Consider the following 25908-nt stretch of genomic DNA (forward strand, 5'->3'; position numbering starts at 1 on the left):
GCCAATAATTGGGGTCTATCTTTTATAGGATGATTTATAAATAATATTACAGATCTTATTGATGATCTGTACTGTGTGTACAATGATTAATTTAGTACAAAGTCTATGATGCTATTAAAAGTGGATGTACACGTACTTTGCATGCTCTAAATTTATTCAAGTCAGGCTTTACCCCAGTTTCTGTTACCTCTCATCAATTCTAGGTGATTGCCAGCACATATCCGATGGTATCTTAAGTCCTGACTACATGGATTCCTTTTAACATTTTGGATGGAAGCTATTAGACAGTCATTTGTCAATCAATGTGAGGTAGATGTTGCCCAGGCAAATAAAATGATGAGATGCACATGATTAGATCATAGTATTACTCTTTACTGAGCAGTCTCACTATAGAACCCAGTGCTCCATGATGTGGTCATTCAAGACTTAAGTCAATAATATGTTATATTTTTCCAAAAAAGCTGTCTTGGCACTCTCTGCAAAGGAAAATGGTCCTCCTTTAACCACTAGTCAGAGGCACCTCACCTAGACACATTAGATGTAACACTTTTCACTGAAGAAGGGCAACACCCCAAAACATGTGAAAGTGGAGTTTCTGTTTTGATTCTTAACCTAAGTCATGTGGCAAGGCTCGTTAAGGGATTGACATTGACTTTTAAGATTGCTACATCCAATGAGTGGCACCACAGATCATGCCATCTTCCTTCTGAAGAAGTTATTTGCATATCAAAAATAACAAAAATTGGAAACAGTTCAATCTCATATGAACTAAATGGAAATGGCTTTCAACTTTCCAAGAATGAAAAACTGAAGCTTTTCTTTGGTTTAACTTTTTATTGGTTGCGAACCTCCACAATGTTGTGAACTACAATAAGGTAGCAGAGTAAGAGAAGATGACAATCAGAAGATGGAAAATGTTTAGTTGGCGGCAACGGTGCTGGAGATCCAGGAGTTGTAGTTGCAGACCTTGGTGTAGACACCAGGATAGTTCCTTTGGGCACAGCCGTATCCCCAGGAGACAATACCCTGGAGCTGTCCATTGCAGACCACGGGTCCACCAGAGTCACCCTGAGAAGATGCAAAGACAAATTATAAATGTTTTTTCATTAAACTACATAATTAGTCAATATCATGAATCAATATGAAGAGACCAAAAGGGAGGGAAAAAAGCTCTGCCAGAAACCTTTGGTGCTATCTTATATCACCTAGGAATAAAGGATCAGACAAGTTAAAATTCATGACCCTGACATCTACCATCGTGGGCAGGCTGGGATCCCCCAAACAGACTAGATTTCACTGGTTCGACCAATAATGGTGGATTCAGCCAATGTATAGGACCATCATAATAGTTCCCATCCTAGAGTCACAGATCTGAAATGTGTGAGATTATAAGGCCACCTTACCTGGCAGGAATCCTTGCCTCCTTCCAAGTATCCAACACAGATCATGTTGCTGGTGATCTCTCCTGGATAGGCGTTGCTACACTGGGCGGCAGTCAGGACGGGGGCATCCACGCACTGGAGGAGGTTGGGCATGTTGGCTACAAGTAAATTAGCAATAAATATTATAATATTGTACAGTATGTAGACCCCCAAAATGTTTAACTCTGTAAAAAAAACATAGAATCAACAAACATTAAGGCGTTAAAGTATGATGCTATCTCTAACAATTCCTTCTACTTTCTTGGAATATTGACCGCAGACTGTTTTCTGACTACGCCTTTGTCCCACCCTTCTGTCTATGACATTCTCTATTGGATTTTGACCTCAGACTTCTTGACCACCCCGCCTTATGACTAATCCATGAGTAGTGATTAGCGTCAAATCATTATTGGCTATGCCACCAAAGAGTCAATGACTTCTAAGAAATCTGGACAGTTTATAAAGCATACTATGAAAAATACATGATTATATAATTATAATTTTTGCTAAGGCACGTAATGTTTTATGTCGACTAATAATTGGATTAGTTAAAATTGTCTTCATGTTGCGAGGGATCTTGATGTACATGGTGCACCTTCTAATGCACCTTTTTGAGCCTTTGACATAAAGTAAAGTTTAATTAAACTACAAACAGTATATAAATAAATTGAAAAAAAATTGCATTATCTGGTGTTAATTATTTATTGTAATATTGAGATATATTTCCTTTAACTGCACTCAAAGGTATGCCACTAAGCAACCTCCACCCCTGAAAAGCTTCCACCCCTGAGCAGCCTCCACCCCTGAGCAGCCTCCATTCCTGAGGAAAACTCCAGTTTATAACATATTAGTAATTCCTACATAATTTCACCTTCTGTACTGTGATGACAATACTACTTCTGTGCTCTGTTTCTTGACTTACTTCCATTGCTGAGGGTGAAAAAAATGCTACTGAGATTCTTTCAACTCAAAAGGTCCACTCCTGAGGAAACTTCAGCTTATTATATGTCACTAACACCTTCCCATTTTTCTTGCCTTTAAAACAATACTACTAACAATGCATAGAGCACATTATGTGTTTTGTGACGTACTTCCACTGCTGAGGGTGTTGCCCCATCCGGAGATCAGACAGCTGGTGCCGGCAGCAGGGCAGCCACTGGGCAGACCAATAGCCTTGACGTAGGAGTTGAGGGTGGCGGCAGACGCCAGCTTGATCAACATGATGTCATTGTCCAGGGTATAGGAGCTGTAGCTTCCATGTCTGATGACTTTGGCAGAGTTGATGAACTGCTCGGTACCTTCACTGACAGCGATGTTGTGCTCTCCCAGTCTGACCTGTAAGCTCCTGCAATAACATTTTTTTTGTTATTTTCTTACCAATTTTATTTTTAAATAAATATTGATAAAATAACCAAGAATGCAATATCCATGAAATGTTGTATGTTGTGAATTTTGCAATATAGAAATTCAATAAAACTAATCTACTATGGAGATCATTGAACACATCCTTGCTCTAGAGACCGGCTCACGATCTCTTGGCATAGTTTTAATACAACATACACTATATGTGCTCTGCTCATACTGTTATTTGATGAAAGGGGGTGGTGTCAACACCACAATTACTTTATAATAAAGAATAGTAAATAATAAAGGTTAAAAGTTGTTGACTTTACTTGAATGACTCAGTTTTGGTTGATATTCCGGTAACTTACGACTTGTAGCAGTGAGCGGCGGAGATCACCCACAGGTTGTTGATCAGGGATCCACCACAGAAGTGGTAGCCGGAGTACAGGGACACCTGCCAGGGGACGGAGTTCTTGGTACAGGTGTAGCCTCCTACAATCTTATCATCATCTTCAAAAGCAGCTGAGAACAATACAAATGAACGGGTTTACATTGGTGTCTCATGAATAAAACATATTAAAATAGATGACACTAACATCAAAAGCAGGAAAAATCCTCAAAAGGATCGATACAAAACACAATGATGGAGAATGACTAGTGGTCTTCAGAAGGAAGCACCAGACTCACCAGCTGCTCCGAGGAGCACACAGATCAGGAGGAGCTTCATGATGGATCCAGAGACAATATGGACTGAGCACAATCCACAGATATTTATACCCAAAAATTATCACCCCTCTACACCCTCCTCAGCCTAGAGAAAGTTAATTATTATCCACATAGCCTAAAATATACATGATAATCTATGGATGAAGGTCACTTATATAGAAATGTTCTTCTGGTGGTTTGATTAGATATACCCATAGTTTCCTAGTATTTATGGTTAAAAGTAGACATATGTCCATTGAGTGTAACATGTTGATCCAGAGTTAGGCATAAAAAAACCTGAGGTAGATGTTGATTAACTAATATTGGGGGTAAACTCTTTCTTGACTCCACATACCGCAATCACACGAATTCTCAGGATCAATTCTCCATCACAGAATGTAGTATTCATAAACTATAATGTTATATAAAACCCCAAGTTTAATTACCTGTCTTGTTATTGAGTCCACCCATTCCCTTAATAATCTTGCTCGCTCTTCTGTGCACCGCTCTTCTTCAGCTACGTCCTTCTTATACACTTCTTATACACTGGAGCCCAAAATTGTACCCTGTACTCTATGTGCTAACTATGTGATAACTATCCCCTCTCTGTTGTTCATGGTTGGCGGGAAGGGATGGAGGAAACAAGCATCGGTGTTACCAAGATAGCACAGCATGGGCTTGGTTCTCATGGTGGAGCTTGACATATGAGTGCCTTCTTGCTGCACTACCTCCAACATGATCCCCGTATAGTTATGATTCAAAATAAGGCTGACTACTGGGTTGCCACTTTGTTAGATCCACATTGTAAGACAAAATATTGCCAGATGCTTCCCATCCTGGAAAGTGACCGCAAATGCCAGAGTACCGAAACGTGCTTTTACACAACCTTAACCCCTTTACCCCCAAGGGTGGTTTGCACGTTAATGACCGGGCCAATTTTTACAATTCTGACCACTGTCCCTTTATGAGGTTAAACTCTGGAACGCTTCAACGGATCTCGGTGATTCTGACATTGTTTTGTCGTGACATATTGTACTTCATGATAGTCGTAAAATTTCTTTATTATCACTTGCGTTTATTTGTGAAAAAAATGGACATTTGGCAAAAATTTTGAAAATTTCGCAATTTTCCAAATTTGAATTTTCATGCCCTTAAATCACAGAGATATGTCACACAATAATAATAGGGAGTTATAAGGGTTAAAAGTTGACCAGCGATTTCTCATTTTTACTACACTATTTTTTTTTTAGGGACCACATCACATTTAAAGTCACTTTGAGGGGTCTATATGATAGAAAATACCCAAGTGTGACACCATTCTAAAAACTGCACCCCTCAAGGTGCTCAAAACCACATTAAAGAAGTTTATTAACCCTTCAGGTGCTTCACAGGAATTTTTGGAATGATTAAAGAAAATGAACATTTAACTTTTTTTCACAAAAAAATTACTTCAGATCCAATTTGTTTTATTTTACCAAGGGTAACAGGAAAAATTGGACCCCAAAAGTTGTTGTACAATTTATCTTGAGTACGAAAATGCGCCATATGTGGGGGGGGGACCACTGTTTGGGCGCAAGGCAGAGCTTAGAAGCTGAGGAGCGCCGTTTGACTTTTCAATGAAAAATTGGCTGGAATTGAGATAGGACGCCATGTCGCGTTTGGAGAGCCCCTGATGTCACTAAACAGTAGAAAACCCCCACAAGTGACACCATTTTGGAATGTAGACCACCTAAGGAATTTATCTAAATGTGTGGTGAGCACTTTGAACCCCCAAGTGCTTCACATAATGTAGAGCCGTAAAAATAGAAAATCATATTTGTTTCACAAAAATCATTTTTTTGCCCCCAATTTTTTATTTTCCCAAGTGTAAAGAGAAATTCGACCCAAAAAGTTGTTATGCAATTTGTCCTGAGTACGCTGATACCCCATATGTGGGGGTAAACGATTGTTTGGGCGCATGGCAGAGCTCGGAAGAGAAGGAGCACCTTTTGACTTTTTCAACGCAGAATTGGCTGGAATTGAGATCAGACGCCATGTCGTGTCTGGAGAGCCCCCGATGTGCCTAAACAGTGGAAACCCACCCAATTCTAAATCCAACCCTAACCCAACACACCCCTAACCATAATCCCAACCCTAAGCTCACCCCTAACCCCAACACACCCCTGACCCTAATCCCAACCCTAATGATAACCCTAACCTGAACACATCCCTAACCCTAATCCCAACCCCAACACACCCCTAACCCTAATCCCAACCCTAACCATAACCCTAACCACACCACTAACCCTGACACTCCCCTAACCCAACCGTAAACGTAATCCAAACCCTAACCCCCACTCTAACCCTAACCCTAACTTTAGCCCAAACCCCAACCCTAACTTTAGCCCCAACCCTAACTTTAGCTCCAACCCTAGCCTTAACTTTAGCCCCAACCATAACCCTAAGGGAAAATGAAAATAAATACATTTTTTATTTTATTATTTTTCCCTAACTAAGGGGGTGATAAAGGGGGGTTTGATTTACTATTTATAGGTGATTTTTATAGCGGATTTATGTTTGGCAGCTGTCAAACTAAAAGACGCTTTTTATTGCAAAAAATAGTTTTTGCGTCACCACATTTTGAGAGCTATAATTGTTCCATATTTTGGTCCACAGATTCATGTGAGGTCTTGGTTTTTGTGGGACGAGTTAACATTTTTATCGGTACCATTTTCAGACACATTACATTTTTTGATCACTTTTTATTCCGATTTTTGTTAGGCAGAATGAACAAAAACCAGCAATTCGTGAATTTCTTTTTGGGGGCGTTTATAAGCCACCTCCCTGCAGGACCCGGAAAAGACCCCACGGGCATCTCGGATCTGGGGGCCTGCAGGGAGGAGGATGGAGAAAACCCTCGGAACAACGTGTATTTCTGAGGGTCTCAGGGAAGCTCACAGGGAGCCCCCCTCACTGCGCGATGCTTCCCTATGCCACCGGAACACTGCAAATGTGCTCGCAGGATGCGTTTTTTACCCATAGACTTGTATTAGCGACGGATGGCCACACGTCGCTTCCATCGTGCAACGGATCCGTCGTAATTTGGCGAACCGTCGGCATGAAAAAACGTTCAAGTGAAGTTTTTTTGTCTGTCGCATCTGCCATGTTCTACCGCGCATGCGCAGCCGAAACTCCACCCCCTCCTCCTCAGAATGGGCAGCAGGTGCGTTGAAAAACTGCATCCGCTGCCCATGTCGTGCACAAATTTCACCATGTACGTCGGTACGCCGGCCCGACGCATAACGACGGACCCGTACTGACACAAGTGTGAAAGAGGCCTTAATGAGCGTTGAATTAAAAAAAAAAACGGAAAAAAACGGCTTGTGCTCCCGCACAATTTTCTGCACCAGAGGGAGAAAGCCGACGGCCGGGGGCCAATATCTGTAGCCTGCTATGAATATCAGCCCGCAGCTGTCTGCATAGCCTTTACTGGCCATTAAAATAGGGGGACCCCCCCAAAAAATGACGTGGGGTACCCCTATATTTTATAGCCAGAAAGGCTATGCAGACAGCTGCGGGCTCATAACCATAGCCTAGAGAAGGGCCATGGATATTGCTCCCCCCCCCGGCTACAAATACCAGTACGCAGCTGTAAAATAATAAACCGCATACTACCTGTCCGCCGTAGTCCAATTAATAGCGAGTGTCCCACGACGATCTCCCCTATAGAACAGTGATGTCGGGTGATGTCACTGCTCTATAGGACCCTCAGTGACACACTGACAGGAGACAATGGCTCCTGCAGTGCATCACTAAGAGGTTACCTTAGGACAAAGTCTCACTTTATGGCAATTGCTGCGTGGGAAAATTTCTCACACAGCAATGCCAAAAGTGAGACTATGGACTATTTTTTTTACAGCGGCAGAGGAATACAGTGCGGAAGGATACCTTCCTCCCGTCATTGTGTTCCTGGAGCCCCTGGAGAGCGGTCACATCAGCTGATGTTGTCGTTCTCCACGGGAGATCGTCGTGGGACACTCGTGGATTTCTGGGGACAGGGAGTATATTGGTTGTTTGTTATTTTCATATTTTTTTACAGATGACACTGGCTTCGGGGAACAAAGTGACAAGTAATGGTGAGTATGTACTCTATGTTATATGTTCTGTATGTCTGTATGTATGTACTGTATGTAATGTATGAATATGTATGTAGTATGTATGTAGTATGTCCTGTATGTAGTATGTATGTATGTAGTATGTATGAATGTAGTATGTATATATGTAGTATCTATGTAGTATGTATATATGTAGTATGTATGTAGTATGTATGCAGTATGTATGCAGTATGTATGTAGTATGTGTTATGTATGTAGCATGTATGTAGCATGTATGTAGTATGTATGGTTTTTTTTTCATTCAACACATTAGCCAGATGATGGGACTACTACTGTCCCATCATTGGCTAATGTGTCAATCACTGTCACTGTAGTAGGCATCGTCATCTGCTGGGTTGGCTGTCGTGGAAAAGATGTTGCTCCCCATTATGATATTTCTTCTGTGGTGAAATTGGTGCCACTTTGGATGTGTCTGCCACTAATTTTTGGAAATGTGAACACTCCTGGTTGGTTGTCCATCTGCTTGGTTTTTCTGTAGTGGAGGAAATTTTAGTCCCATTTATACTATTTCTACTGTGGAGAAATTGATTCCAATTTGTGGTGTCGGCAAAAATTTTTTAAAATGTGAACACTCCTGATTGGGTTTCTCCATCTGCTGGATTGGCTGTAGTGGAAGATGTGTCGGTCCGCATTAACTATTTCTAGTGAAATTGGAGCCACTTTGTTGGTGTTTGACACAAATTTTTGGAAATCTGTACGTTCCTGGTTGTATCTCCATCTGCTGGGTTGGCTGTAGTAGAAGAGGTGTCGGTCCCTATTATACTATTTCTGTTGAAATTGATGTCACTTTGTTGGTGTGTGCCTGTAATTTTTGGAAATGTGGGTCTCCTTCATATGTGTTGCCTGTAGCAGTAGGCCTCTGAGAACGACAGGCCTCCACTTACTTTGAGTCAACTACCCGTATTACAGTCCTTACATTTTTCTGACAGTAGTAGTCTACAAAACTGATATTTGTTCCACCTGAGTGTGGCATAGCATCGAAGCAGGTTGAGCTCTTACATGTTGTATCAAGGCTCCCAGCACAGCCGGCCTACACCGATCCCTCACCCACCTCGTCCTTATTTGACATTCAATTCTGTAAATGCTGACCCAGACACTGATACCTCATGCCTGGCTGACTGCTGCCGTGCCATTCCAAAATTTGTACTGAGGCCACTTTCCTGGTGTCTGCCCCTAATTTGATGTGTTTTGGCAGCTTTTGGGCCCGTTTGAAGATATTGTGTATGCATTTCTTATGCCTCCCAATGACTCCTATGGCATTCGACCATGTTTCGTGAATATTCGACAAATAAATAGGCGAATATTGAAAATGTGTCCATTCACTGTAATACAAACCGAACATATATTCGCTCATCTCTACTCAGCACTACACAATGTAGGAGTGATTAGACGCTCGTGTCAGTTTGTCGACGGCTGTTGGCAGAGCAGTTGCATCAGCTGATGTGACTGCTCTACAAATGATTCAGATCGTCATGGCACTGTATGGATTATGGCAGATAGGTGAGGGTTGTGGTGGTCTATTATTTTTTCTCTTTTCCAGATGACATGTTTTTTTCTTATTTTTTACAGGAGACAAAAGCTTCAGAGATTAAGTGTAAGGTAAATATATACTGTGGTTCTTATTTCAATATTTATTTTGTTATTTTAACTACTTTTTTCTTTTCCTCCAGCACAGGTACCAGCTGATGACTATGCCCATCAGCCACTGCCTGCTCCCGCATTTAATCAGTGACAGAAGGCATATGCTGATCAGAGTAGTAGACTCTCATCATCTGTGACCTGCAGTAAGCTTTTTATCGCGGGTCACAGTCACAGCTGTGTGGTCACGCTGACATCTGACAGCATGACCCTGCAGCTCTCTAACCAATGCTATTGACCTTACCGCCGATCAGAGATACCGTATGCTCACAGCCTTAGTGGAAACTCGATCATTTACTGAATTTTGGCTGAATTTTGCTAACTTTGAGGAAAATACTCAGGCATCCAAACACAATCCAAATATTCAAGGATTCAACACCTTAGTTTAGTCTGAAGTCACATTCGTTCCGACCTATCTTCTCAGGTTTGCTATGGGGTTCCTCAGAGATAAGTGCACGATCATCTCCACTTTACTTTCTATGAAGCCTCTAATGTTAATTGCCATAACATTTCTATGTTGATAATATTAAAATATATACATCTTTTTGGTTTCGTCACGTCTGCACAACCACAAAACTTTTTACATCGATCCAGATATGCTGTGATTTGGACATACTGAAAATAAAGGTCCCGAAGGTCCAGTACTTGATAACCCCATTTAGAGGTGACTTTGGGGCCAATAATTGGGGTCTATCTTTTATTGGATAATTTATAAATAATATTTCAGATCTTATTGATGATCTGTCCTGTGTAGTGATGAGCGAGTATGCTCTTGTTCGGGTCTCCCCAAGCATGCAAGGGTGGTCTCCGAGTATTTGGATGTGCTCGGAGAATTAGTTTTCCTTGCCTCAGCTGCATGATTTACGGCTGCTAGACAGGCTGAATACATGTGAGGAATGCATGTTTGTTAGGGAATTCCCACATGTTTTCAGGCTGTCCAGAAACCGTAAATCATGCAGCTGAGGCGATATAAACTAAATCTCCGACCACATCCAAACACTCGAAGAACACCCGAGCAACAATGCTACTCTCTCATCACTATTCCTGTGTGTACATTGATTAATTTACTACAAAGTCTATGATGCAATTAAAAGTGGATGTACACGTACTTTGCATGCTCTAAATTTAATCAAGTCAGGCTTTATCGCAGTTTCTGTTACCTCTCATCAAATTTTAGGTGATTGCCTGCACAGATCCGGTGCTATCTAAAGTCCTGACTACATACAATGGATCCCTTTAAACCTTTTGAATGGAAGCTATTAGGCAGTCATTTGTCAATCAATGCCAGGTAGATGTTGCCCAGGCAAATAAAATGATGAGATGCACATGATTAGATCATAGTTTTACCCATTACTGAGCAGTCTCACTATAGGACCCAACATGATGTGGTCATACAAGACTTATTAAGTCATTAAGATGTTTTACTTTTACAAAAAAGCTGTCTTGGCACTCTCTGCAAAATAAAATGTTCCTCCTTTAACCACTAGTCTGAGGCCTCTTACCTAGACACATTAGATATCATTCTTTGCACTGAAGATGGGCAAAACCCCAAAACATGTGAAAATGGAGTTTTTGGTCTGATTTCTTCCCCTTAAGTCATGTGGCAAGGCTCGGTTAGGGGGTTGACATTGACTTTTAGGATTGCTACATCCAATGAGAGGCACCAGAGATCATGTCATCTTCCTTCTGAAGAGGTGATTTGTATAATAAAAAATACCAAAAATTGGAAACAGTTCAATCTCATATGAACGAAATGGAAATGTCTTTCGACTTTCCAAGAATGAAAAACTGAAGCTTTTCTTTGGTTTAACTTTTTATTGGTTGTGAACTGCCACAATGTTGTGAACTACCATAAGGCAGTAGAGTAAGAGAAGATGACAATCAGAAGATGGAAAATGTTTAGTTGGCGGCAACGGTGCTGGAGATCCAGGAGTTGTAGTTGCAGACCTTGGTGTAGACACCAGGATAGTTCCTTTGGGCACAGCCGTATCCCCAGGAGACAATACCCTGGAGCTGTCCATTGCAGACCACGGGTCCACCAGAGTCACCCTGAGAAGATGCGAAGACAAATTATAAATGATTTTTCATTAAACTACATAATTAGTCAATATCATGAATCAACATGAAGAGACCAATAGGGAGGGAAAAAGCTCTGCCAGAAACTTTTGGTGTCATCTTATATCACCTAGGAATAAAGGATCAAACAAGATAAAATCCATGAGCCTGACATCTACCATCGTGGACAGGCTGGGATCCCCCAAACAGACTAGATTTCACTGGTTCGACCAATAATGGTGGATTCAGTCAATGTATAGGACCATCATAATAGTTCCCATCCTAGAGTCACAGACCTGAAATGTGTGAGATTATAAGGCCACCTTACCTGGCAGGAATCCTTGCCTCCTTCCAAGTATCCAACACAGATCATGTTGCTGGTGATCTCTCCTGGATAGGCGTTGCTACACTGGGCGGCAGTCAGGACGGGGGCATCCACGCACTGGAGGAGGTTGGGCATGTTGGCTACAAGTAAATTAGCAATAAATATAATATTGTATGTAGGCCCCCAAAATGTTTAACTCTATCAAAATAAAAATGTAGAATCAACAAACATCACGGCGTTTGCGCGTGTTCTCTTGCAGATCCTTATTAAAGCATGGTGCTACCTCTAACAATACCTTCTACTTTCTAGGAATATTAGCAATATAATCAAACTCACAGAAATGACATGGGTGCCATATGGGTGAGAACATACAAGACTGAATGAATATTATTGCCCCATGAAAATGAAAGGATAGTGAGTGTATACTCCTGAATCTTACAGAAAGCAACAAAAACTTGGAGTTCTACACACAAATCCTAAAAAATATCAAAAAATCTTTATCAAATACTAAGACAAATATAGTTCATAGAAACAGATAAAAAAGGACCCCATAAGGGGGTGCGCTTGGCTTCTTGGTATCTTGTTACCTCCATTATGGGTAAGCACTTAAAGCATTTAAAGGCATGTTTGTTATTAAGACAACTTGGGGATTTCTTTCATGGTAGATTTTGTTACTATGCGCATTGATGTCAGCACAACTATTGTGTTTTACTGAAGACCTTTTTCAATTACATGTGGCTGGCAAAAAATGCAATAAAAAATGCACTTTTTTTTAACCACCATAATGTCAATCACTGTTGTATACCTTAGATCCATGTGTTTTTTCTACGGTCGTATGTCCTTTTTCGTCTGCTTCTTTGAACTATATTTGTATTACTACTTAATAAAGATTTTTTGATATTTTTTATGATTTTTGTATTGAACTCCAAGTTTTTGTTGCTTTCTAGGAATATTGACCTCAGACTGTTTTCTGACTACGCCTTTGTCGCACCCTTCTGTCTATGACGTACTCTATTCCATTTTGACCTCAGACTTCTCGACTACCCTGCCTTACGAGTAATCCGTGAGTAATGACTTGCGTCACATCAATATTGGCTATGCAACCAAGGAGTTAATGACTTCTAAGAAATATGGACAGTTTATATAACATATTATGAAAAATTCATGATTATTTAGGTAATTTTTCTTAAGGCATTTAAAGTTTTATGTCGACTAATAATTGAATTAGTAACAATTTCCTTCATGTTGCGAGGGATCTTGATGTGCATGGTCCACCTTCTAATGCACCTTTTGGAGCCTTTTACAGAAGGTAAAGTTTAAAAAACCTACGTATTTATTGCACTATCTGGTGTTAATTTTTTATTGTAATATTGGGATATATTCCCTTTAACTGCACTCAAAGGTATGTCCCTAAGCAACCTCCACCCCTGAACAGCTTCCACTCCTGAGCAGCCTCCGCCCCTGAACAGCTTCCACTCCTGAGCAGCCTCCACCCCTGAGCAGCCTCCACCCCTGAGCAGCCTCCATTCCTGAGAAAACTCCAGTTTATAACATATTAGTAATTCCTACATAATTTCACCATCTGTACTGTAATGACAATACTACTTATGTGCTCTATTTCTTGACTTCCATTGCTGACAGTGAAAAAAACGCTACTGAGATTCTTTCAACTCAAAATCTCTACCCCTGAGGAAACTTCAACTTATGATATGTCACTAACACTTACACATCTTTCTTGCCTTTAAAACAATACTACTAACAATGCATATAGCACATTATGTATTTTGTGACGTACTTCCACTGCTGAGGGTGTTGCCCCATCCAGAGATCAGACAGCTGGTGCCGGCAGCAGGGCAGCCACTGGGCAGACCAATAGCCTTGACGTAGGAGTTGAGGGTGGCGGCAGACGCCAGCTTGATCAACATAATGTCATTGTCCAGGGTATAGGAGCTGTAGCTTCCATGTCTGATGACTTTGGCAGAGTTGATGAACTGCTCGGTACCTTCACTGACAGCAATGTTGTGCTCTCCCAGTCTGACCTGTAAGCTCCTGCCAAAAAAATATATATATATATTTTTCTTATCAATTTTATTTTTAAATAAATATTGATAAAATGACCAAGAATGCAAAATCCATAAAATGTTGTGTGTTATGAATTTTGCAATATTGAAATTCAATTAAATTAATTTACTACGGATATCATTGAACATATCCTTGCTCTAGAGAACGGCTCACGATCTCTTGTCATAGTTTTAATACAACATACACTATATGTTATGTTTAGTAAATAATAATAAAGGTCAAAAGTTGTTGACTTTACTTGAATGACTCAGTTTTGGTTGATATTCCGGTAACTTACGACTTGTAGCAGTGAGCGGCGGAGATCACCCACAGGTTGTTGATCAGGGATCCACCACAGAAGTGGTAGCCGGAGTACAGGGACACCTGCCAGGGGACGGAGTTCTTGGTACAGGTGTAGCCTCCTACAATCTTATCATCATCTTCAAAAGCAGCTGAGAACATTACAAATAAGCAGGTTTACATTGGTGTCTTATGAATAAGACAAATTTAAATAGTTGACATTAAGATTAGTGATGGGCGAACCCCCCGAGTTCGGGGCCGGACATGACACAAACTTGCGTCCGAACCCCGAACTCGGACTTTATATATATGGGATGGGGCGAGGGGGCTGTTAAAAAAAAGCAGGAAATTAATAATAAACATTAGAATTATACTTACCTGTCCAGCGACGAGTCCTCCCTTCCCGCTGTTTCCCAGCCGCATCTGCTTCCGGGACCGCTCATTAACTGCCGGCAGTATTCACTGCACTCCGCAGTCTTCGGCTTTTTCCAGCAGTATTTGTGCGGTGACGTCACAGCACAAACATTGCCAGAAAAAGCCGAAGACTGCGGAGTGCAGTGAATACCGGCAGAAGGTAATGAGAGGCCCCGGAAGCAGATGCGGCCGGGACACAGCGGGACGGGAGGACTCGGTACTGCACAGGTAAGTATAATTCTAATGTTTATTATTAATTTTCTGGGGTGTTTTTACAGCCCAAACTGGACCCGAACTGTAACACGGGTTTCCCGTGTTCGGGACCGTGTGATTGAACACTATGTGTTCGGTACGGTCCTGAACTTTACAGATCGAGTTCACCATCCCTAATTAAGAACAAAAGCAGGAAAAATCCTCATAACTTTCGATACAAAATACAATGATGGAGAATGAACAATGGTCTTCAGAAGGAAGGATAGGACTCACCAGCTGCTCCGAGGAGCACACAGATCAGGAGGAGTTTCATGATGGATCCAGAGAGAATATGGACTGAGCGCAATCCACAGATATTTATGCCCAAAAATTATCACCCTTCTACACCCTCCTCAGCCTAGAGAAAGTTAATTATTATCCACATAACCTAAAATATACATGATAATCTATGGATGAAGGTCACTTATAAAGGTTTGATTAGATATAACCAGTTTCATAGTATTTATGGTTGAAAATAGACATATGTCCATTGAATGTAACATGTTGATCTAGAGGTAGACAATAAAACCCTGAGGCAGATGTTGACTAACTAATATTAGGGGGATACCTCCTTTTTGACTTCACATATGGCAATCACATGTATTCCCAGGATCAATGCTCCATCACAGAATGTAATACTCATAACCTATAATGTTATATACAACCCCAAGTTCAGTAACATAATTATACATTTTATTTCCAAATGCATAACTTTACATTTATCTACATTAAACTTAAATTGTTATGGCCTCCTTCCGCCTTCCCCCCAAGACTGTGGAGGAATGACTGAATGAGAATTGTGACCTATATAAACGAGGATCTCCTTGTGTTCAGAGAGTCTACATTACAGAAGTCATGGCATCATCACTCCAGCTGAAATAATACAGAGCTACCACATTTGAACATCGCTGAACCATGGATAAGTTTGGAGAAAGCCTTGATTGGAACCTGCCATTCACCTGGTTCCATAGAGATGTTTGGAGAAGCCAGTTTGTGATTATTTGATCAACTGGCCTAGTACTTTGTATGGGCTCAATGGATTGTCATCTTCCTACGGTTGGCGTTACCTCCTCTCTATGAGCGTGCCACAGGTGGGGTAGCGACCCTGGAAGATCTGAAGTCACAGCTGCTATTATCCCAGCCAGTCAGCTGAAGGGTGAGATTCTGTAGTTTGCCCCATCTTGGATATTTGCTGGGAATGTTCTGTTTGCTATTGTGTGTTATGGTTCAATAAAGTATTGCCACACTGTCTTACCCTCACCCTGTGTTGTCTGAGTAGTATTCTGCCCACGGGAAGAGAGAGCGGGTGTTCAGTGGTATGAGCCCTGGAACATGCCATCTTGCTAAAGACAGCCGGGCCAGTGGACGAGAGCACCCACTGACCCCCCGTATCTTCCCCGGTGTTAATGTTAATGAAAGCTCATGAAGGCCAGAAAAAGCATGTGCTCCAGTGCATGGCAAGCGCTGCATCAAGTGGCCTCACCCCCTCTTCCTCCAAATTAACATCACTCACAGTACAGACCTCAGAGGTGGCACCCCATTCACCCTTGCTTCCCCCGTGTTAAAAATGCCCTAACGACCAACTGACTATGAGGAACCAGGGATGGGCCTTTCTGCTGAGCTGTTAACACATTCTATTCCATGGGCTTCAAAGGACTGCTCCAAAGAATCACAGAATCAAGAAGAGGAAAGCATTTGTCCAAAATTTTCATGACGAAGTAGAATCCGAGCAGAATCCAGACCCTCATCATCAGACATTAAACACCAAGGGTGGAGGTAATCCTGATGAGACTCAGATACCAGAGACTCACACGGACTGTAATGTGATGTCAGAGCAGGAAGAGGAGGAGGGTGAATCTCAGGCTGAGGAGTGTGAGAACAGAGAGGATGACGGTGAGGTTGTAGATCCCAATTGATTTGAACCCAAAGGTATGCAGCTGAGTAACTCAGCAGAGGATTTTGAGGAGGAAGATGATGAGGTTACGTTGTGGCTTCCCACACGAATTGATGCAACCATGACAAGCACTGCATCCTCAGCCCCAACTCTGGCTGTGGCCAACAATGTTCATGAGTGTGCAGTTCACAGGTGAGGCAATGGTTGCCTAGCCTGGGCCTTTTTTGAGACCTCAAAGGATGACCCAACACATGTTATCTGTCAAATTTGCAAAGAAAAACTCAGAAGGGTAAAAAATTGCAATAATTTGACAACTCCATGCATGAACCAACACAAGCGCCATCAACATGCCTTACTCTGGGACTCTCACTATGCTAAAATGCAGATTAGCAGGCCTTCCCAAACACTGGCCATCCCATCAACCCATCTGCTGTTTCTTCCTCCTCTGCCACCATGACAAGTTTTGTCACACACATCTCCGCCCGCAGAAAGTACACTTGTTAGCCCCCTACAGTCGGGTTTAGTGAGAGCCTGTCCGCTGTTACGGAAGTGGACACTGCTTTTGCGTCTCCTAGCACAATACATCTTTCTCAATCCACCATAATATCTCCGCCTGAACCTCACTCACAGTTCAGCAGTTTGTCCTGTTCTCTGTACTCCACCCTCTTTCTGCCAACCCTCAGTCCCACACTTGTGGTCACTTAAAAGAATATTTCCTCCTACACATGCCAAAGCTAAGAACTTGAACTCCACTATCTTCAATCTGTTGACCACAGAAATGCTGCATTTCCGCCTGGTGGATACAGACGGTTTTAGAAAGTTGATGGCTGCTGCAGTCCTCCAGTACCAGTTACCTAGTCGCCATTAAGAAAGCTGTGTCTGTGCTACACCAGCATATCACCTGTTCACTGAAAAAAATCCACATATGTCTACCAGAGTGCATTTCACTACTGACACCTGGACAAGAAAACATGGACAGTTGAATTATATCTCACTGACTAGGCACTGGATGACTCTGGTGGCTCTGGGGGCAAGAGGTCAAGGGATCTGCTCCCTAAGTCTTTGAATCCCCAAAGCTTATGGGGCAAATCTCTGTATGTACCAGTTACTCCACTGCTTCTGGCTTCTTCACCTCCTCTATGTCCTCCAACCTCTCTCTTAATCTAACGCACATTACAACAGTGCAGATAGAATACCGCTCACCTCCGTACTGAGCAGCCACAGCTCACCACAATCAGACAGTGTTCAAATAATATGCCTTTGGGATTGCAGTCAAACAGCTGAAGAGTTGTGGACAGCTATGCAGGCCGATTGCAATGGCTGTCTCCACTGAAACTAGAGCCTGGGAAGGCCGTATGCGATAATGGTGCAAACCTGTTGGCGGCCCTACCACACATGTGCCTTGCAGAGCTCACATCCTCAACCCGGTGGTACAGCAATTTCTCTGCCACTATCCTGGCCTGGATGTGCTGCTGCGGAAAGGACAGTCACTGTGTGCTCACTTCCAATGATTGCACCCCGTAGGTCATCGACTTGCATCGCTACAGAGGTCTTTCTGCCTAACAGTTAACCGTTTGGATTACGATGTTCCCACAATGTGGAATTCCACTCTGCACATGTTGCAGTGACAGTGGCAACAAGCCCTGGTGCAGTATGTCATTTTATGTTGCCTGGGCTGATGCAGTCCGGACGTGGTGCAAATCACGCTTGCGGAGTGGGCACAGATGAAGCAACTCTGCACCCTTCTGCACAGTTTTGAAATGGCTACTAAGATGTATAGCGCTTACAATGCCATCATCATCATCACTATTCCGGTTATCTACATGCTGTAGTACACTTTGAATAGTCTGTGTGAGTAAGTGGTGGTCCCAGAGGAAGAGGTAGAAGCAGAGGAGGATGTGGAAGGGATAACAATATTTCAAATTTCTGGACTGTCGTCCCACAAGCAGTTGCCATGTGTCTTACACCGAGGGGGCTCATGTTACCAGACAAGTTGCTAGTGAAGGTGCAGGAGCTGAGGAACAAATGAAGGAGTACTAGATGATGGATGCCACACAGTCAGGAGATGAAGAGGATAATGATCCTCTCTCTGTTGTCCGTGGTTGGCGGGAGGGGACGGAGGAAGCAACCTTGAGTGTTACCCCGCCACTAGCACATAAGCCCTTCTTGCTGCACTATCTTCAACATGATGCCCATATTCATAGGGTTAGAAATATTGCTGACTACTGGGTTGACACTCTGCTAGATCCACTGTACAAGAGTAATTTTAGTCAGATGCTTCCCCCCTGGAAAGGGATGTGTGCATGCTGGAGTATCAAAACACACTTGCAGACCATCTTAAGAGGTTTTCCCCAAGACAGCAGTGAGGCACTCAGTGTGCATCCCAGTGGTAGACGTCCAACCCCAGTAATGTCAAGGCGTCATTGCAATAACATTAGCAGGAGCAGAAGCAGCAGCAGGGTGAGTGGCATAAGCAATTTCTGTGAGTCGTTTCACACATTTTTTAGATCAACCCGTGCACCAGCAGAACAAAGTACAAGTATGACATGTTGTGAAAGACAGGAGAGGATGGTGCAGGAGTACCTGGAGCTCAATAACAACGCCATCGGGGGATTTGGACCCTTTTGCATTTTGGTCTCCAAAAATGTAATAGTGGCCTGGCCTTCGCCTGTCATGCCTTGGAAGTTTTGTCATTACCGGCCGCCAGTGTTCTCTCAGGACATGTCTTTAGCGCATATCCGGCTGCCCACTGAAAGTGTAGACTGCCTAACTTTCATCAAAATGAACAGGTCATGTATAAATCCCTGCCGGCATCACTGTATGGTTTCCCATCCCCCCAGCAGGCAGATACACACACTTACTCGCCTCCCCAGGTTATGCAATTAATTCTGTCCTCTGCTTGCTTTTTGCTGTCAGTGTGCATACTTCCTGGCTGTATGCATAGGACAGCTGCGCCTGACCTTCCTGATTATTAGAGAGAAAGTGTGCGCATTCCTAATTTGTCCCCAACCTATTGCTAAGAGGCACTTGGTACTTGACGCACCTACACCAATGGGAAGGTGCCTGAGTAACATCCTCTTTCAGTCTCTGTGCAGCTAATGAGTAGCCAGGTCCTATCTATTTTCTGATCTTGCCTTTTCCTGTTTCCAGACATGTAATCTGTTCTCCTGTTGCACGGGCTAGTCTCATAAATGGGCATTGGTGCAGATGCTTTCCTCCTCTAGATTCTGTAAATCTTTGGAGCAGATCTCTGATGCCCATGGAATATAATGTGCTAACAGCTCTTCAGAATGGCTACTTTGAGGTTCCCCACAGTCAGTTGGGCATTTGGAAGTTTTTGATGCAGGAGGAAACAGGGGTGATTTGCCACCTTTGAGGATTGTGTGAGGTTAAGGTGAAGGAAGAGGATGAGAGACCATTTGATGCAGCTCTTGCCATCCACTGGAGCACATACTTTTTCTGAGCCTCATCTACTAGGCGTTTCAAAACAAAGGTAGTCGAGTAGGTAGTCCAGTAATGTTGTCAGTGGTTGTTTGAATAAGACGAGACGCTACATCATGAATCTCCAATGACTTTTGCACCCCAGTCACAGACTGGCTAGACTAGGCAATGGTGTTGTTTTTTAGTGTCATGCATTGATCTTGTGTGTTTGCAGTCTGTGCATTTTTGTAGAGTCTTCTGCACCTGCTGTTGCTACTGCTGCTGATGTTTCAAACGATTTTTTAAAATGTTTAGACTCCAAGTCGGGTCTCCATCTGGTGGGTTGAATGTGGTGGAAGGTGTGTTAGAGGCGTATTATACTGTTTCTACTCTGTGGAAATTGATGCCACTTTAGTGGTGTGTGACAAATACTTTTGGAATGTAGAGACTCTAATTTTGGTCTCCATCTGGTGGGTTACCTGTGTAAGTAGGGCTCGCAAACAGACAGGCAGGCCTGCACTTAGTTTCACTCAACTACCAGTGTTACTTTCCTTACATTTATCTTATATAGTATGAAACTGATATTTGTTCAAATCCGACCCGAACCGAATCTTGAAAGGTTCGCTCATCTCTACTTGTATATACGTTTGGATTGGCTTTCTGTTGAATCTAGTGGCGCTCGAGTACGTTCGTCGAACCGTTCGGCAAACGTCTCAATGTTCGGCGAATCAAACCAAATCGAACCTTGAAAGGGTCGCTCATCTCTAGTTGTATATACGTTTGGATTGGCCTTCTGTTGAATCTAGTGGCGCTCGAGTACGTTCGTCGAACCGTTCGGCAAACGTCTCAATGTTCGGCGAATCAAACCAAATCGAACCTTGAAAGGTTCGCTCATCTCTAGTTGTATATACGTTTGGATTGGCCTTCTGTTGAATCTAGTGGCGCTCGAGTACGTTCGTCGAACTATTCGGCAAACGTCTCAATGTTCGGCGAATCAAACCAAATCGAACCTTGAAAGGGTCGCTCATAGTAATCACATATTTGGATAAGGGACAATGTGCAATCGGATATCTGCACACTGATTATTACATCTACTTAAGGGGCTTTGTGCAATATTGGTATTTTGATATCGGATACTAGACATTTTCAGTACTATTTACTATACCTAGATTAATACCTGCGATATATGTAAAATGTGATTTATTGTAAGAGGCATTTTTACAACATTCATACCTAAATATAAGCAGTGTTATTATGCCGGTATTGAAACCCCTCTATTCTTTTGTCTAGTATACTATTTGTATCAATTAAAATACCAATTATTTTCTTCTTTCTAGGATTTCCTTCCCAATAATATAGGGATGTCACCATAACATAAATATCGTATTTTATTTTTAGCCACTGAGCATTATTGGTAATTTTCCCCTTTTTGTATATTAATTGTTTGGACAGGATTTATGGAAATTATGATGATTATTAATCGTTATGTCAACCCCAGTGCCCTCTAGAAGCATTACTGTTTTTTGGAGATCATATGTATTGATCATACATTTTGTTTTTAATAAATTTGAATAAAGATTATATATTCTTAACCCCTTCACGACATGCGCCGTACTAGTACGGCGCATGTCATGTCTCCCCCTTTGATGTGGGCTCCGGCACTGAGCCCACATCAAAGTTGCGACATGTCAGCTGTTTTGTACAGCTGACATGTGCGTGCAATAGCGGCAGGTGGAATCGTGATCCACCCGCCGCTATTAACTAGTTAAATGCCGCTGTCAAACGCTGACAGCGGCATTTAACTACCGCTTTAGGCCGCGCGGCCGGAAATGCTCGCATCGCCGCCCCCTGAATCTGAGGTTTCCTTGAGACCTCTATGGTCGCTGATGCCGGCTTGCTGTGAACGCCACCCTGTGGTCGGCACTCGTAGCAAGCCTGCAATTAAGCTACAAGAGTGTGCAAAGCAGTTATCAAAGCCAAAGGTGGCTACTTTGAAGAACCTAGAATATAAGACATATTTTCAGTTGTTTCACACTTTTTTTGTTAAGTATATAATTCCACATGTGTTAATTCATAGTTTTGATGCCTTCAGTGTGAATGTACAATTTTCATAGTCATGAAAATACAGAACAATCTTTTAATGAGAAGGTGTGTCCAAACTTTTCGTCTGTACTGTATGTCTGCTTTCAACCATAAATACTATGGTTATATCTAATCGAACGTTTAGAAGAACATTTCTATATAATTGACCTTCATCTATAGATTATCATGTATATTTTAGGCTATGTGGATAATAATTAACTTTCTCTAGGCTGAGGAGGGTGTAGAGGGGTGATAATTTTTGGGTATAAATATCTGTGGATTGCGCTCAGTCCATATTCTTTCTGGATCCATCATGAAACTCCTCCTGATCTGTGTGCTCCTCGGAGCAGCTGGTGAGTCCTATGCTTCCTTCTGAAGACCACTGTTCATTCTCCATCATTGTGCTTTGTATCGATCCTTAGAAGAATTTTTCCTGCTTCTGATGTTAATGTCATCTATTTAAATATTTTATTCATGAGACACCAATGTAAACCCGTTTATTTGTATTGTTCTCAGCTGCTTTTGAAGATGATGATAAGATTGTAGGAGGCTACACCTGTACCAAGAACTCCGTCCCCTGGCAGGTGTCCCTGTACTCCGGCTACCACTTCTGTGGTGGATCCCTGATCAACAACCTGTGGGTGATCTCCGCCGCTCACTGCTACAAGTCGTAAGTTACCGGAATATCAACCAAAACTGAGTCATTCAAGTAAAGTCAACAACTTTTGACCTTTATTATTTACTATTCTTTATTAGGAAGTTATTGTGGTGTTGACACCACCCCCTTTCATAAAATAACAGTATGAGCAGAGCACATATAGTGTATGTTGTATTAAAACTGTGCCAAGAGATCGGGAGCCGGTCTCTAGAGCAAGGATATGTTCAATGATCTCCGTTGTAGATTAGTTTTATTGAATTTTGCAATATAGAAATTCTTAACACAACCGTTTATGGCTTTTACATTCTTGGTTATTTTATCAATATTTATTTTAAAAAATTGATTTAAAAAATATATATTTTTTTTATTGCAGGAGCTTACAGGTCAGACTGGGAGAGCACAACATCGCTGTCAGTGAAGGTACCGAGCAGTTCATCAACTCTGCCAAAGTCATCAGACATGGAAGCTACAGCTCCTATACCCTGGACAATGACATTATGTTGATCAAGCTGGCGTCTGCCGCCTCCCTCAACTCCTACGTCAAGGCTATTGGTCTGCCCAGTGGCTGCCCTGCTGCCGGCACCAGCTGTCTGATCTCCGGATGGGGCAACACCCTCAGCAGTGGAAGTACGTCACAAAATACATAATGTGCTCTATGCATTGTTAGTAGTATTGTTTTAAAGGCAATAAAAATGTGTAGATGTAACATATAATAAGTTGAAGTTTCCTCAGGGATGGAGCTTTTGAGTTGAAAGAATCTCAGTAGCGTTTTTAGTCGTAAGGCGGATTAGTCGTATGGTGGGGTAGTCAAGATATATGAGGTCACAATCCCATAGAGTACATAGTACATAGAGAAAACAGTCTGAGGTCAATATTCCAAGAAAGTCGAAGGTATTGTTCGAGGTAGGACCATGCTTTAATAAGGATCTGCAAGAGAACGCGTGCAAACGCCGTGATGTTTGTTGATTCTTTCGTTTTTATTTTAATAAAGTTACAAATTTTGGGGGTCTACATACAATATGTTAATCTTTAATGCTAATTTACTTGTAGCCAACATGCCCAACCTCCTCCAGTGCGTGGATGCCCCCGTCCTGACTGCCGCCCAGTGTAGCAGCGCCTATCCAGGAGAGATCACCAGCAACATGATCTGTGTTGGATACTTGGAAGGAGGCAAGGATTCCTGCCAGGTAAGGTGGCCTCATAATCTCACACATTTCAGGTCTGTGACTCTAGGATGGGTGGGATATGTTATGATGGTCCTATACATTGGCTAAATCCACCATTATTGGTTGATCCGGTGAAATCTAGTCTGTTTGGGGGATCCCAGCCTGCCCAAAATGGCAAATGTCAGGCTCATGGATTTTTATCTTGTCTGATCCTTTATTCCTAGTTGATATAAGATAGCACCAAAGGTTTCTGGCAGAGCCTTTTTCTCCTCCCTATTGGTTTCATCTCTTTATATTGATTCCTGATATTGACTAATACTGTAGTTCCACGAAAAAAACATTTATAATTTTTCTTTGTCTCTTTTCAGGGTGACTCTGGTGGACCCGTGGTCTGCAATGGACAGCTCCAGGGTATTGTCTCCTGGGGATACGGCTGTGCCCAAAGAAACTATCCTGGTGTCTACACCAAGGTCTGCAACTACAACTCCTGGATCTCCAGCACCGTTGCCGCCAACTAAACATTTTTTATCTTCTGATTGTCATCTTCTCTTACTCTGCTACCTTATTGTAATTCACAACATTGTGGCAGTTCACAACCAATAAAAAGTTAAAGCAAAGAAAAGCTTCAGTTTTTCATTCTTGGAAAGTTGAAAGACATTTCCATTTCATTCATATGAGATTGAACGGTGTTAGGACTGGCGGAACGCACCAAGACAGGTGACAAAGATGCGTTCGCAGTCCGGGGTCCACCGTGCAGGTGAGAACCTGCTGCTAGCAATTTGCAGACTATATAGCGGTACACTAAAGTAAACACGCGTGGGTTAAACCTCACCCAGCGTGAGGAAAACGATCCTGTTAATTCACAGGACCGCAATACCGCACTAGAGTGCGAGCAAGTGGCCAGCGGACTTAACCCCAGAAGGGATTGAAGCCCGATTAGGCCCTTGCTGGCACAACACCGCAACTGGGTGTGTAGAGAACCTTCAGAAATATAAGCGCACAAGTGCGCGAGCGATGCCGCACTAACGGACGCCACTAACCACCCAGACTTGGGTATGGAAAGCGCAAGGCAGGCGCACGGCGCCGTACTGGCAGGCACAGCTACAGGACGCTGTGATGTGTGTTTAGTGTAGTAGGCCAAGTCGGGCGCTAGATAGCAGCCGTACACCTTCCGCGAACAGACATTCAATAGGGAAGGGGTAACCAAGAACGACTTGCACTCACACATACACACATATCAATTGTAAGACAATACTAGCGCATGGCCGTGCGGTCATGCGCAGTTTATATAGCTGCAGCACAGGAAATGGCTATAGAACTTTTGCCCTTCTAGGACCTGCCAAGAGGACCAATGGAATGTGCCGCAGAGCCTGAGCACATGACCCTCGATCTCCAACGGGAGATCTTGCCCTGGGCATGCTCAGTGTGTGCAGATAAGGACTTAGTCCCAGAGAAGTCCGCTCGCTGCTGACCAGAATAGGCTTCAAAGGCAGAAGCTGGAGAAGCAGCAATAACTCTTCTCACAGAGTCAGACTGAGCGAGACGCTGGGATCGACGTCCCTGCTGAGCAGACTCCACTGCGGCTGGAGGGGAATGGGAGACCGCAGCGGAGACGGATCGAGATTCCCCCTGTGCAGCAGAGGAAACTCGACTCCTAACATTACCCCCCCTCCTAGGGCCCCCCCCTCCTTGGGCCTCGCTACGCTCGAAGGCAGCAATGAGCTGTGGGGCCCGAATGTTTTCAGCAGGCTCCCAAGACCTGTCCTCTGGACCATAACCCTTCCAATCCACCAAATAAAACTTTTTGCCGCGTACCACCTTGCACCCCAAAATAGCGTTCACCTCGTAATCGTCCGTAGACGAACCCGATGTCCCGGCAGATGACTCGGAAAACCGGGACATGTATACGGGTTTCAAGAGGGACACATGAAAGGTGTCGGTGATACCCAAGCGTGGAGGAAGAGCCAGGCGGTAGACCACGGGATTAACCTGCTCGAGGACCTTGAATGGGCCCAAGTA

The 25908-nt window shown here is 42.8% G+C and overlaps 3 protein-coding genes across 3 annotated transcripts; 1 reads left to right on the forward strand and 2 right to left on the reverse strand.

The window, feature by feature from the left end:
* Positions 1-820: 820 nt before the first annotated feature.
* Positions 821-3498, reverse strand: LOC138666093 (trypsin-like). Its single transcript, XM_069754221.1, has 5 exons — positions 3453-3498; positions 3134-3287; positions 2513-2766; positions 1404-1540; positions 821-1068 (listed from the first exon to the last, which is right to left on the reverse strand). Exons 1-5 carry the CDS (start codon positions 3490-3492, stop codon positions 919-921), a joined length of 735 nt encoding a protein of 244 aa, XP_069610322.1. The 5' UTR covers positions 3493-3498; the 3' UTR covers positions 821-918.
* Positions 3499-11068: 7570 nt separating this feature from the next.
* Positions 11069-14953, reverse strand: LOC138666086 (trypsin-like). Its single transcript, XM_069754215.1, has 5 exons — positions 14904-14953; positions 14002-14155; positions 13438-13691; positions 11646-11782; positions 11069-11311 (listed from the first exon to the last, which is right to left on the reverse strand). Exons 1-5 carry the CDS (start codon positions 14941-14943, stop codon positions 11162-11164), a joined length of 735 nt encoding a protein of 244 aa, XP_069610316.1. The 5' UTR covers positions 14944-14953; the 3' UTR covers positions 11069-11161.
* A 7413-nt stretch (positions 14954-22366) lies between these two features.
* On the forward strand, positions 22367-24505 carry LOC138666085 (trypsin-like). Its single transcript, XM_069754214.1, has 5 exons — positions 22367-22418; positions 22582-22735; positions 23097-23350; positions 23774-23910; positions 24258-24505. The coding sequence occupies exons 1-5, from the start codon at positions 22379-22381 to the stop codon at positions 24405-24407; spliced, it is 735 nt and encodes a 244-aa protein (XP_069610315.1). The 5' UTR covers positions 22367-22378; the 3' UTR covers positions 24408-24505.
* Positions 24506-25908: the final 1403 nt, after the last annotated feature.

The sequence above is a fragment of the Ranitomeya imitator genome, chromosome 2 (genome assembly GCF_032444005.1).
Source record: "Ranitomeya imitator isolate aRanImi1 chromosome 2, aRanImi1.pri, whole genome shotgun sequence".
Lineage (NCBI taxonomy): Eukaryota > Metazoa > Chordata > Amphibia > Anura > Dendrobatidae > Ranitomeya > Ranitomeya imitator.

Bases quoted from the DNA above. Each gene is read 5' to 3' on its own strand.
- LOC138666093 (XM_069754221.1), bottom strand. From the start codon at position 3,492: ATGAAGCTCCTCCTGATCTGTGTGCTCCTCGGAGCAGCTG. The intron at 2,767-3,133 runs GTAAGTTACCGG...ATGTTATTGCAG, and splicing joins GCCGCTCACTGCTACAAGTC to GAGCTTACAGGTCAGACTGG. The intron at 1,069-1,403 runs GTAAGGTGGCCT...GCATCTTCTCAG, and splicing joins GAGGCAAGGATTCCTGCCAG to GGTGACTCTGGTGGACCCGT.
- LOC138666086 (XM_069754215.1), bottom strand. From the start codon at position 14,943: ATGAAACTCCTCCTGATCTGTGTGCTCCTCGGAGCAGCTG. The intron at 13,692-14,001 runs GTAAGTTACCGG...TTTTTTTGGCAG, and splicing joins GCCGCTCACTGCTACAAGTC to GAGCTTACAGGTCAGACTGG. The intron at 11,312-11,645 runs GTAAGGTGGCCT...GCATCTTCTCAG, and splicing joins GAGGCAAGGATTCCTGCCAG to GGTGACTCTGGTGGACCCGT.
- LOC138666085 (XM_069754214.1), top strand. From the start codon at position 22,379: ATGAAACTCCTCCTGATCTGTGTGCTCCTCGGAGCAGCTG. The intron at 22,419-22,581 runs GTGAGTCCTATG...TATTGTTCTCAG, and splicing joins TGTGCTCCTCGGAGCAGCTG to CTGCTTTTGAAGATGATGAT. The intron at 23,911-24,257 runs GTAAGGTGGCCT...GTCTCTTTTCAG, and splicing joins GAGGCAAGGATTCCTGCCAG to GGTGACTCTGGTGGACCCGT.